Source organism: Rhipicephalus sanguineus, chromosome 3 (genome assembly GCF_013339695.2).
Source record: "Rhipicephalus sanguineus isolate Rsan-2018 chromosome 3, BIME_Rsan_1.4, whole genome shotgun sequence".
NCBI classification, from domain to species: domain Eukaryota; kingdom Metazoa; phylum Arthropoda; class Arachnida; order Ixodida; family Ixodidae; genus Rhipicephalus; species Rhipicephalus sanguineus.
In genome coordinates this window covers 59,305,198-59,318,675 of record NC_051178.1, presented here as the reverse complement: position 1 = coordinate 59,318,675, position 13,478 = coordinate 59,305,198, and the positions used below count along the sequence as shown (strand labels likewise).

The following is a 13,478-nucleotide window of genomic DNA, read 5'->3' as shown; positions in this document are numbered from 1 at the left end:
GCACAACGTAGCAGTGATTATGCAGTCATGCTATACAGAGTTGACCTGTCCTCCCCGACGTATGACGTATATATGTTCCCGTAGGGAATATGACGCTGACAGGAGAGCACACTGAAACTGTAACAAAAGCCGTACTGCACAAGGAGTGGTAGACGGCAGGTATCAAGCTATAGGGGGCACCGGCCTTCTCACGTCGCGTTCTCTTACGCACAAAGCCAGAAAAAGAGATAGCTTCGCGAAGGCAATATATACGTAAAAAATGTGCGCAGCTTGCACTAGTGACGCAAGGCTGTAACCAACAGTGGAGCTAGTGGTCGACCTATCTAAATTTTGCTAGTAATGTTCACACTCTTGTTGGAGATGCAAAGTTTTTGCTACTAATGATCCCCCTGTCTTTCCTTGCTTCTCTCTACTGAGTGTGGGTAGACTTGGCTATTCTTCTCCGGTTTCGGTCGGTTCCCCACACTACGCACGTGTCACGAGGTTATGGTGGGAACATGTCACGTGACTAGTTACGTGATGTTACGTGATTTTTAGTCACGTGGCTAGTTGTTACGTGATTTTAGTCGCGTGAGTAGCGTTACGCGATTTTAGTGACGTGACTAGTGTTACGTGAGTTTAGTCACCCGAGTAGCTACTACGGGGTTTTTGGCAGAAACATGTCATGTGACATATGCTGTTACAGAAGTTACATGGTTTTAGTCACACGACTAGTTTCATGGTTTATGGCGGGAACATGTCAGCTGACTAGCTGTTACGCGAGGTGTGTGATTTTAGTCATGAATATTTTCGTGGTTTCTGGAGGGAACATGTCATGTGATGGCCGTGGCGGCTGCATTTCGATGGAGGCGAAATGCTAGAGGCCTGTGTAGTGTGCGATGTCAGTGCACGTTAAAGAACGCCAAATGGTCCAAATTTTCGGAGCCCTCCACTACGGAGTCCCTCATAATGACATCGTGGCTTTGGGACGTTAAACCCCAACAACTATACATGTCAAGTGACCAGTTGTTATGTGATGTGACGTGATTTTAGGCACGTGACTAGCTGTTACCTGGTTTCTGGCGGGGGCACGTCACGACACCAGCTATTACGTGATTTTAGTGACGTGAGTAGTTGTTACGTGGTTTATGGCGGGAACCTGTCATGTGACTACAGCTGTTACGCGATGTTGCGTGATTTTAGTTACGTAAATTTTAGTCACGTGACTATTTGTTACGTCATGTTACGTGATTTTTAGTCTTGTAGCAGACTCCACTATCGTAGTTTTTGCATTCCACGCGGGACAAATAGGCGCGCGAGTCGTGGGAGCGACGCATAAGCTGAAGAAAACGAAGCGAGCGCCTACCAATTCATGATGATGATAATTCCCGCTCGAACTACCCGGCGCAACGAAAAGCTGAAAGAGATCCGATCTTAAATATCCATGCAGGCCACTGCACTGCCCACGTAACATAGCGGGTGCACTTTGGAAGCTGTGCGGGAAAATCGTCTACTCTGCGCAAAACGCATTCGCGCTTTCTTGGCGCTTGATGGAGGAGACGGAACTTCTATACGTGTCTTTCCTCGATCCAGACAGTAACCGGCAGAATATAATGTGCAATGAAACAGTACGGCTGCACTTCCTTGGATTCTCAAGCTCCCCATAAACTCTGTGGACTCTCCAACATGACAAAAAAAAAGCCAGATCGACCCATAGCTACTAATTCAAAAGAAAAATCAGAGGTGTGCCAATGCCAGTCATAACAGGGAAGTAATAGACAGTCGTGCCTTTCCATGCGTTTTACACAGGGAGGACTACGCATTTTCAGAGTATGGTTTAGAGTACCCCTTGCTATTTTTATACCCCATTGCGTGCGTACACAGGCGTCAGTAACGAGGACGGGTCATTTCATAGTTCACTATGTATTTCACTTGTTCATCAATTAAGGTAATGCAGGTCATTAACTATCATCAGCCTACATCTCATGTCTACTGCAGGACGAAGGTCTCTCAATTATATCCAATTTACCCTGTCCTGCGCAAGCTGATTCCATTTTGTGCCAACATATTTCTTAATTTGACCATCCCACCTAAACCTCCGTCGCCCTCGGCTACGTTTCCCATACCTTGGTATCCATTCCCCCGCTCTAGCTGACCATCGGTTATCTGTCCTTCGTATGCCGTGACGTGCCCTAGCCCTTTTTTTTTAACATTAACTAGAATGCGCTAACCTAGGTAGTTTGTTCTCCGGTCCGCTCTGCTCCCTCCAATCTTTTTATGATACACGCATGCTTTTTCATTGCGTCGCATGATGCGAGCTTCGTAACTTCTTGCCGAGTTATTTGTTAATCTCCAAGTTTCTGCCCCATATACCGGAAATATGTAATGATTCTCCAAGTTTCTGCTCCCTGTACTGGTAATATAGAATGACTGTACACTTTCCGCGTTATGAACAGCGGTAAGCTGCAGTCATGGGTTTGGAATGTCCAACGTACGCGCACCATTCCATTCTTATTGTTCGGTTAATTTCCCTTATTTGAGTAGGTTCCCTTCTAGTAACTGTCTTAGACATATATAGTCGATTTTACATAATACGCATGGGCGCGGACACCTAGGGTGTTAAACGTTCTCTTATTTTTGTACCTCGTGACCGAAATTGAGAAGATTAGGAAACGTCGAATTCACCAACCTGACCATTTTCATGCGTATACGTCCACCGTAGCACTGTTCGTTTAGTTGTTATGATACAAAACGGCAAGGTAAACAGCCCAATGTGGCGGCACCTTAATCCATCCATAAAGTAGTCTATACTCTCGTATTTCGCCGGAACTCCCAACAGTACCTTGGTTGTTTGCGAATTCTTTAGTCAACATTCCTTTAACGCTTTCTCGGTTTAGCTCTTCATTTATTTTTTTTTAATTTGTCGCCATTATTGCTGCAACGTGCCTGCTAGTCGTAACTGAGATGTTCTACGTTAATCTTCATTCATATTTCTTTCCAATCTCATCGTTCAAATACTTCCAGGCATGTAGTGCTTCTAAGCATTGCAGAAATCTATCTCCTTGCCGGACCTTTCTGGTTTTCCTGTCTCTATTGGTATAGAAGCAGCGTAGCTGTGGAAGCTTCGTATATGTTGGCTAGGGCGTTCACACGTGTTTCACGTGCTTCTTGACGACGCAAATGTCTCCACTTAGCCGAATGCCTTTCCGTAGTCTATGAAAGCCATACACAGGAGTGAGTTGCATTATTTGCGCACAACTATAAAGCACGCCGGTTCCTTCGCCCATCTGTCAAAAGCACATTAAATAAACAAACGCTTCTTCCTCTTTCAAGCGGACTCTCATACATACAGTCATCCATCAAATAAACACACGCACGCTCAGTCATCCTCTTACGTGCTTCCTTCAATAGTTCATGGTGCAGAGGCGGAATCTGTGCGACAGAGCTCGTGGGCGTCCCAAGCGAAGGCTGTGAGAATGCGCGAACACGTGTGGTGGCGCTCGCTGACACAAAATTTCAGCGATTCGGTACACTTTCTAGTGCACACATGGTCAACGTCAGAAAATCAGCATGGTCATGTGCAAGCGCTCTTCAGCATTATTTCATGAATGAGTGCAAGTAGTATGCATGACGAGCATGCGTGATTCAGCCTTACGGAAAGGCCAGGTTACCAGGAATGAGCTTGCTTTACATGTTTCATATCAGCGCGTCCGCCAACAGCAATGAACTTTCTCCCTGACTGGCACCAGTGATGGACCCTTAAGCCATACTTATGATTGTTTTCAATCCTTATCTAAGGAGAAACGTGATTACCGTTGCCTGTTGCCTTGCGCCTGGCGTCTCTCCGTCTTCACTGTCGATCGCACAGGTTGCGATAAGGTGCACACGATACAAAAAACAGGGAAGACAAAAACAAGTGCAATGTGTCAGAGACGCACACTGACAGGGTGCAACGACAGTCCACGAGGCACACGGGTTGAGTTTTGTAAAGAAGGCACTGACTGGGATTAGTCGACACGCCTGGCACAGAGTTCCGCCACAGGAACTTCTGCATCACTTTTTCTCTGGTCTTTGGGGCACACTCAGAAGACCCCACCTGGTTCTCAGCTGGAACCACAAAAATCATGCCGGCTTCAATTTGAATAGGCTTTGCCCGAGCAGACAGAGTAAGTAATAAATAAAGGACGTTCGAATGGGACGAGTACACGCGCCGGTGCTGTGAATCCAATTCGCTATCGTCCAGTTTGAAGCCAGGGAAAGCTTGGTGAATCCTTTCGGTAGAAAGCTACAACAAACTTGAATACAACTCACGAACAATCTCTAACTATACTTAGTATGAGCAGCTCTTCCATAAACCTCCTTGACGCATCCTTGAGTCGATGGGCGAAGAACGCTACTCAACAAGAAAAGAACCTTGGAATATATGTCTATCTTTAACTGAATCGAGCAGCCAAGTTGTGTTTGCAAGAATATGCATCTGAGACAATTTGTTTTAATATATATATTCGCACGCGCACTCTACGCAGACTTCGCATTGGTTCTGCCAGGTGACGCAACTTGTCGAAGTAGACGCGCAATTCAAGAGTCCGGCTGCGTACATACATCCTACGTAACATCACTCGGCGTTCGCGATATTGTCTGTCGCTAGATAACACCAACGCTAAGCGCTTCGATGTCCGACATTCATCGTGAGATGAGTCTTGCAGGAATATCTTTAACGACTGTAATTCAGTCACACATACGTTAATGATATGTGGATGGGTCATCCGTCAAATCTATCTATCTATCTATCTATCTATCTATCTATCTATCTATCTATCTATCTATCTATCTATCTATCTATCTATCTATCTATCTATCTCTCTGTCTATGTATGTATGTATGTATGTATGTATGTATGTATGTATGTATGTATGTATGTATGTATGTATGTATGTATGTACGGTGCGTGTGTGTGCATGTGCGCGCGCGCGTTTGTGTGTCTATAGAGCTCTTACTGCTTCGGCACTTTTATTGTGCATCGTAGGCGCATGTCCCCTGCAAATTCAAGTGAACTGGACGATTGGACTATATTTTAAAGACGATAGTCTTTCTTGGGGAACTTAAACGCCTAAATTTTGGTCTGTCTTTCTGTCTTTCTCTTTGTCGGCACGTCCCTCAATTCAGCCACGCGGCCAAAGTTGAACCACTTGCCCGAGGGCCAGCCACCTTGAACGGATGACTAGGTTCATACTTGTGTACATTGTTGATCAAAAAGCAAACATTACGCATATCTGAGGCGCAACATCACTAGGTAAGTATTAGGTGCTGTGTTCCTTTAATAGAATATACATAGATACGTAATTCTAGAGACCCTAGTTTTCTAAGCTGCGCTGAAAATGCGACTGCGCTGAAACTTGTCTTCCTCCGTGCCCTCTGCACGAACTCATTGTTGTGTTTCGGTTTCGGTTCCGTATTGCACTGTATGAATGCCATGGGGTGCCGCTCTGGCATTCCTGTTTTAATCAGGCGACGTGTAAATAAAAGAGTGCGTGGAGAGCACTCGTTGAGTGCGGACGTTCCTTCTGCTTCGGCGCTTCCCGCCAAACCGCGTGTTCGGGCTGGCTGGCGTCCCCGCCGGTCGCGATGGTCACCGCCGGTCTTCGCCTGCTGCTGCGCCGGGACTACCAGCCCGCAACACAGCACTCATGTTTCCCGACGTATTGCCAGATGGCGTCCATATCTCACGCAGCGCCTCTTCTATCGTCTTTAGACGACATTGGCCGCGACGCACGCAGATACGCGGCCAATTTTTATATGGGGAAACGAACATGCCTGTTCACAGATTGCTCGCACATATCAGCTTTTCACGACGCATTACGCAGTACTTAAGAGCATGGACCGAGTCCCGTGTTGTTTGAAGCAGAAGGCAATGTAAGTATGCGCAGCTAGTCTATCGCTTCAATCCAAAAGAGCATTCATGGCGACGTGGAGTATTGCTAAACCATGAGTCTAAATTAAGGTGATGTGGTGATGTACTAAAGCATTGAAATAATATGATGAATGATAATTCACTAAAAAAAAAAGCACGTCACTAAAAAGCATCGACGCAGCCACGTCGTTCCATATGGAGAAGAAAGAAAATGCACTCAACTGCTCCACGGTCACGTATGTAATGTCAGCAGCGCCTGCGCAGCGGCACTGCTAGCCCCGCAAAGAACTCTTGAGCTGTACGAGATTTATAACCACTTTCTTCGACATTCAATTTCAGCTAAGTTCGCGCGTTTAGTCGATAACCAAGGCAACAGCCGCCCTGCCCCCAATCACAGTTGACAAAATGGCGAATTGAACAAAACGATGGAGCTTCCCGTGGCCACTCTGGGATAGCATCCGTGACAGCCGAGAACTAAAACAGCCAGCCATACAGCAATGACGCAACCCCAAGCAGCATAAAAAGAAAAAGTACTCCACCAAGGAGCATACAGACCTGCGACGGATGAACTTGTGCAAATCACCATTACAATTTACGCCGCCATTTTTCCATTCTTCCAGTTTCCACACGGGTACGTTATGACTGGTGAATTTACAGCATGAATATCAATTCGGCGGTAGCAATATGGATTGGTAACAATTAAAAATTTTTGGTAACGCGAGATTGACCTAAAATTTCAGCAGTCGGAAAAAAAAACATCTACATGCCTTTCACTCCTTATAATAGTTCATATCGCACTCGCACGTATAAATGACATTGCTGAGAAGGCTTGCCTGTATAGTCGCGCTCAATATGACTTGCAACACGGGAGCGCGTGGCCTCATAAGCTGAAAGGTTGCATATGGCTTCAACTTGTTCTCATTTTCACAACTAAATGACATTTTTTTATTTGGGATCATCCGCAAGTGAGAGAACTGCATTTAGTTATGGAAATAAGAGCTATAGTAGAAGCCATGCGCAGTCTTTCAACTTATGAGGCCACGCACTCCTGTGCTGGAAGTCATATTGTGCGCTACTGTACATACCAATATACTTATCAGGTGTCCCGATTCACACATTATTAAATGTGTCCCGTCAGCGCGTGTATAATGAAGAAGCACATACTATGCTTCCCTATACCTTTCCACTTGTTGAATGCTAAACGACGTGATGCCACTGTATTTCGACAAAGCGAAATTTTGCAAATCACCATCATGTAACCTTTTGCAGCCCATCCACGGTCTATTTTCTTCGCGAGGATGCCGAAAGTGGAGATGACGCAAATTCTCGAAACCCATTAATAAAAAACATCACATCCAGCTGCAGGAACCTTCAGTTTCAAGCGGTGAGAGAATGAATAAGGCGGCCGAGGTCTCTTTCAATATTCCCATTTGATACATTCAATCCCAGCATAACGAAGAAAATTTGACCGCAAAATGTTTCAACCATCATTCAAATTTTCAGACGTTCTGGGCACATTGGCTCTTTCCAGCATGGATGCAGCCAAATTGTAGCACATCGTCCACGTGCTTCCCCCCCACCCTTGTATAAGACGATGCGAGCCAACGCCCCATCCTGACCCACTGCCCAGTCGAGAGGGTGCCCCTCTCCCACGAACATCCCTAGCTATGGTACCACACTCGAGTGCGTGGCCTCGCCACGTCACCAAGACCGCATCTAATCAAATGTTATTTTCGCGAGGCAACCCATAAAACCATAAAAGCCAGCACCGATAATGTTATCAACACGATGCAAAAAAATTTGAATTTGAGGTCGACATCACATGTTACTGACCCTCTTGCAGCTTGCGATTGTTTTAACATTCACGCAACAGCACCATTGTTAGGCAGCACCGTTAGAAATTTGTCAAGCAAAAATAAGCACAAAATTTTCAGCAAGGAAGACACCTATCCATGAGCTTCAGCTACCGAGGAATAGGCTCGGGCTCAAAATCGGGCTTCGCATTCTTTTTGACACCAACCTTATCCGACCATCCCAGTGTGGAGTACCCTCTCCACAGGCTGCAGTATCGGTTTCAGGGGAGAGCAAAACAAAAGAACGTAAGAAACTCAAGGACCTTGAACCCACTCAACCCACAATTCACCACAAAGAAGCACGGATGTAAGCCGGAAAAAAAATGGTGTAAATCTAAAAACAAACATTAAAGCACAAATAAACACAGAACTACAGAAACGATCAAAAAGTCACGCTCGATCAAAAAGTCAGAGTTACTTTTCAATGTCGAAAGATTCGCCCTTTTAACATTTATAATTTCATTTACACTCCTCCAAAAAACTATGCTTTAAGTGTTGTTTGACATCCCAAAAAATTGTCATATAAACACTTGTAAAAACCTTATCAGTGCAAAAAATGGGCGCAAAACTATAATTCTGAAAAGAGCCCAATGCAACGTCGACACGAGACAAAAACTAAACAGAAAAGCACGAACCAAAGCAATATGCAAACAGAAGCCACCGCTCGCCGCTCAAGGAATACTCCCAAAGCAGATTAACACTATTAATTTCGGGAAATCAGGGTCAGAGCAATGAGCAGCGCGCTCGTGAGCTGCCACTCTGAAAATACTTTTCCAAAAACGAGACCATGCCAAGAAAACTCACGCTCATGCCAAAAACCGCTTCAGTTCGGGTAAAACGAGCATGCGAACATCCGAGGGCCGAATGCTGCTTTCCGTTACTTTTGGTATATGCAGAACATGTGGTGGGCAGTGCATGACAGTGCCCCTTTCCAGTTTGACGCCATTCGTCGACTACTAGATCCAATCAACATGGCCAACGAGATGAGGTCTGCTGCAGAACAAAGGCCTCTTCCACCGCCGTCCCCATATTCTGAACCGGCAACGTGCGGCCTTCTCTCCTGATCACCTGTCTGCTTTTTCTGAACTCTATATTTCCTTCCGTTAGCATCTGTGTTCTTTATATACAAGCTTTAGCAGACTCGCTTTAGCAGACTCGTTTTATATACAAGCTTATTTCCTCATTATCATGAATGTTATGTGCTAGCTTTGTTCTTTCTGTTACATTATCCGGAAATATTGTCTTAATCCTATTTCGGTTTTGTTTTGTTGCTGTTTTCAATGTTCTGTCGTCGACTTCCGTTAATTCGAGCTTGGCACAAACCAACAGAATATATCGAACTACCAGCAGCTCAAACTAACTGTACAAGAGAATATAAATAGTTCAGAGCTTCACTTTTGTTATATATCCGTTATCGTAATTGTGAACAGAGTATTTATAGTTTCACACGAAATAATGTATATCGAAACAGATGAAGCATCGAACAAAAAGAAGTGCACAATATGTCATAATCTCGCAATGAAAACAAGAAGCCTATAGAGATTGCTTTGAAACCAGTGAAATACATTGATACAGTGCCATTGTCGTCAACCTCAGGCATCTACAGCTGCCAATCGCCATATAAGAATCATGCCTTACAGCCTGTCTTTCTGGTCAATTGTCTTTCGTCTTGCACATTTCTCAAAGCCATCTGCTATAGGAACTGTCAAATAGGCTGTTTTTCCATCGCCTTTGTTGTGTACTGCCAGAATATATATGAACTACTCGGCAATCCTATGTGAAAAATTGTTATCTCACCATCTTGTCATGGCAACGAAGATTGCGACGACTGATGCTAGGTTGTCACTAACACCACGAACGCACTTTCCCTTTTGTTTCCGGCTATAACGCTAACACCCAGCCAATTTCAATACCAGTAGTCATTGACCGTTACTTACCATTTATGGTTCTATATCTGAAAAAGACAGGCCTGAAATTGCTGTTTTAGCAGGAGGCCGATATGTTCTACGCACGTTAGCTTCCCTTCTGCGCCTTCACAACGATGAAACCATAGGTCTTACCAGCTGGATCAGGCGAGTGCATGTTGAGCAGTCAAGCTCAAATAATTTGGCGAGTGCCATTTTAGGCCCAATATAGCGTAATCTTTCGTACATACGCATGTAATTGCAATTATCATAAGCTTGGTCATGGATAAATTGGACGTAAAAAGTGAGTTCAACATAGTTTTAATTAACGGAAGTCGGCTCATTTACTTTTTCATTATGCAAAGGTCATATCCGAAAATTTTGAGATAGCTTACAGAAAATGTATGGCTTCAAGTGTAGCCATTTGTGTTTGTCAGGCCACCTGGGCGAGCATTGACAAATTTGTGTGAATACTGTTGAACCGGACTCTTGCACTGATATAATCGAAAGGGAGAATATTGTCTCCTTGTGCGCAAACATGTGCTATGTTTTTTAAGAGATGTCGTTTGCACAGTATACAATATTTTGTTCAAAAATTGGATTTCTTATGAGAATGAATGAACATTTCTCGTAAATCAAGTTTCCTGCAACTAAGTAACAAGGCTCCTAGAAGAAAACTACCGCGCAAATAATTTTAGTACATGTAGCTATAGCATAAACTGGATGTTCGTTAATGTGTGAGTCGGGCTAACCTGAAAATTCTGCTAGCAAAATAGTACAAATGTTTTCAAACGTTATACAGACTAAACTATCACTTTTATTCGTTACATCTATTGAAACAATTGTGGAGGCAGAGCAGGCTAGAAAGGGTCATCATATGGGGAGAGTAAGGTCCCTTTTCAGCAGCATACGTGCCCTCAGTACTGACACTGAATTCTTATGCCCCTGGAATAAGTTCCATAAGCATGATAGCGCTTGTCGAACCTGATATCCTTCACACGTGACATTAACCTCATGACGTAATTTCACTACGTACAAAGTGCCGCGTAATGATATTTCGGTATCATATTCAGTTCAATGGCACAGAAAGACGAATGGCGGCAGGGCTGACAGGGGCTGTCTCCACTGCAAAGCGCCAAATGGCTCGGTGGCGTCGTACTCCAGGCACCGCGAAAGACAGAAAAAACGAACAAACCGCATCCCAGAACTAAAGAAAACCGCAAATAAATGGGGGGCAGGAGCGGGGACTTGCCAGGAGATGGGGCGCTACATGCAGCCTGTATAGCAGCACAAGACGAGGAATGAGTATAAGCAAGAGGCAGACAAGAGAACCATAGTTACTCTATTTTCTCCCGGAAATTAGAACTCCACTTCCAAGCCTGCCTGCTTGACTAACGGGGGGAGGAGAGAAGGACGACAGGTGTCAACAGGGTCCACAGTTGGCCCCCATCTGAGAGCCTGTTGCAGTGGGCGGGGCCCCGAAAAACTGGGCGGGGGCGCCAAAAATTGCGCGCACAAAGCTGCACAGTCATAGGGTGCTGCTGCCATGGGACCTGAGTGCAGTCATGTTTCACGCTCGGTGTAGGGGGCATCATTTTTACCTCTCAAGCTCAGTCAGTTATGACAGATGGCAAGTGCCAATGAGACAGGGCTAGTGGCTTGTAAGGATATGGCCCATATTCCGTGAGTGCTTGTTGTTTAAAGTGGGATGAGCAAAGCATGGTCAGTCACCATGACACCGGCTAGCTTGCACTTTTTGGTAAAAGGGTTATACAACCTGCTAACTCCTTGGTTAAAACTTCTACATAAGTTGGAAAAAAGGCATCCTCCCTTGAACATTCAGTGTCAGAATGTCACTTTCTCGCCAAGGAATTATAAGTCCTCTAATGGAAAATGTTAAAGCTAGTTCTTGCTGACTGCTAAGCTAGCTGGGTTTCCTCTGATACTTTTTCTATCTTTGTGACACCAATTGTAGCGGTTGCAAATGTTTCAACGTAGCTGTTATTTTCCTGCATTCTATGGTCAGGGTGAGACAATTTTAACATCTACTTATCTAATCAGGAAGTACTATCAAATTTTTCACTGCAGGCAGGTGTACTCAGCAGCTTCGTGTACGCATGGCTTTGTTTTCAATGCTTCCTAACAGCTCTTGTAAGCAAGTTTTTATTTGATAGAAGCAGGAGTGGTAGCATTATGTTGAAAGACTAAATTTTCTCATGATATTAAAAGCCTTGACATGGTTGACAAAACACTGTTAAAGGCGTATCGATAGAAAATGCACGTGTTCTGCCTATTTAGAGGGTCATCATGTGTGGAGAAGCTATGGGAGGTGTTACTAAGCCGTACATAAATATGAGCTGAGATTTCAGCTATCGCATAGTTTAAAAAGGACTACAAGGAGCTATGGAAAGTCCTCTCATCTCCTAGTAATTCGTGCTTAGAAAGTTGCTGCTGATTCACCTGACCGATTATACAAAGTTCTCAGTTATACATATAAAGCTGTTCTTAGTTTGAGCTCGCTATCCTCTTAATATTTCTGCCCACCTAAATGGAACCTTCAACATGACTGCATTGTAAAGGTCCTCCTCTTTAGGAAGTGATATTGACCACAGATGTCACCAAATGCGCACGCTTCATTTGATTTCGCGTACTGCACATCTCTGCAACCGCCTTCGGCCTAAAAATTAACAAGAACAGGTTGATGCTATCTATTCAGTATACTCTCCGACTAGCATTCTCTTCCACAACAGGGATCACTGAATTAGGCAAAGCACTCTGCATTGTGAAATAATGCCCAGTGTAGTAATTGACATTACATTTCCTAAACAATTCGTTGTCATAAATACATTTGGAGAGATTGTTCATGAGGACGTGCACAAAAATATGCCTGGAACTCCGAAAAATGCACGCTCAGATAACATTTGCTTATAAGCCAATAAATGTGCATGAGTTTTCACTGTGCAAGAAAAACGAGTAAGAGATGATATAGGAGTACTAAAAATATCTTCAGGTCTAAAACTCTACCTCTATGAAGGCGCAGATTCCTTCAAGAAAACCAGTGCGTGTGGTCAGAATTCAATGAAATCTGTTTGTGTGATACTTTAGAAATCAGTGCTACGGTGCGACATGACTATGAAATGTATTTTACAGCTACACTTTTCATTATTTACACAGCGAAAAATTTTAACTTTGCTATTCGTGTAAGATCTCTTAAGCCAAACGATATCCAATATTTGTTGGTAAAGTGCACGTTCATCAGGTCATATGCTCTTTCAAGAGCTGCTATAACTGTCTGGGCTGCAATATTATTCCAGACTACAGAGAGGATAGATTACTAAAGTGTTTCTGTATGGTTGAGAAACTCCATAATCTATACAACCAAAGCTGATATTATAGCTCTTGACAAATATGGCACAAAGCACGCAGAAACAGGCCATGCCTAAAATGATTTCGTTAAGGCAGGAGGTAGGCTTGTAATGACTTACTACTGGACACACTAGGTAACCTTTAAGACCTTCGTAATTACCCTAATCAGTACATCAATACATGCACCGCATTTCTTTCATTGCTTCTCTATCACAGCATCTATATTAACAAATCAGAAATTCTCTCTTTCAAGGTGCCAGCCATGCTGCATGCTCATTTTCTTGGTTTGTTAAGCACTAAATTTGACTAGCCATTTAAGAAAAGACGATGACTTACTCAAGGTACGATTCTCGATAAACGTTCTTTGGAAACATTCATGAATCAGTGACACGGAAGTTCTTCAATATTCTGTCAAGAATAGTAGACCTCCCCAATTCTGAGGCGTTTTGAGACTGCTTAAACTTA

General features: G+C 43.9%; 1 protein-coding gene across 1 annotated transcript in view; it reads right to left on the bottom strand.

Moving 5' to 3' along the window:
* The window catches only part of LOC119386663 (coiled-coil domain-containing protein AGAP005037), a 481,393-nt gene that overhangs the window by 14,277 nt on the left and 453,638 nt on the right, over positions 1-13,478 (bottom strand). Inside the window, exons 26-27 of the mRNA XM_037653953.2 lie at positions 10,989-11,038; positions 7,911-7,950 (exon numbers count right to left, since the gene is read on the bottom strand). Coding sequence (XP_037509881.2) covers positions 7,911-7,950; positions 10,989-11,038 — 90 coding nt within the window. The remainder of the gene's footprint in view (positions 1-7,910; positions 7,951-10,988; positions 11,039-13,478) is intronic.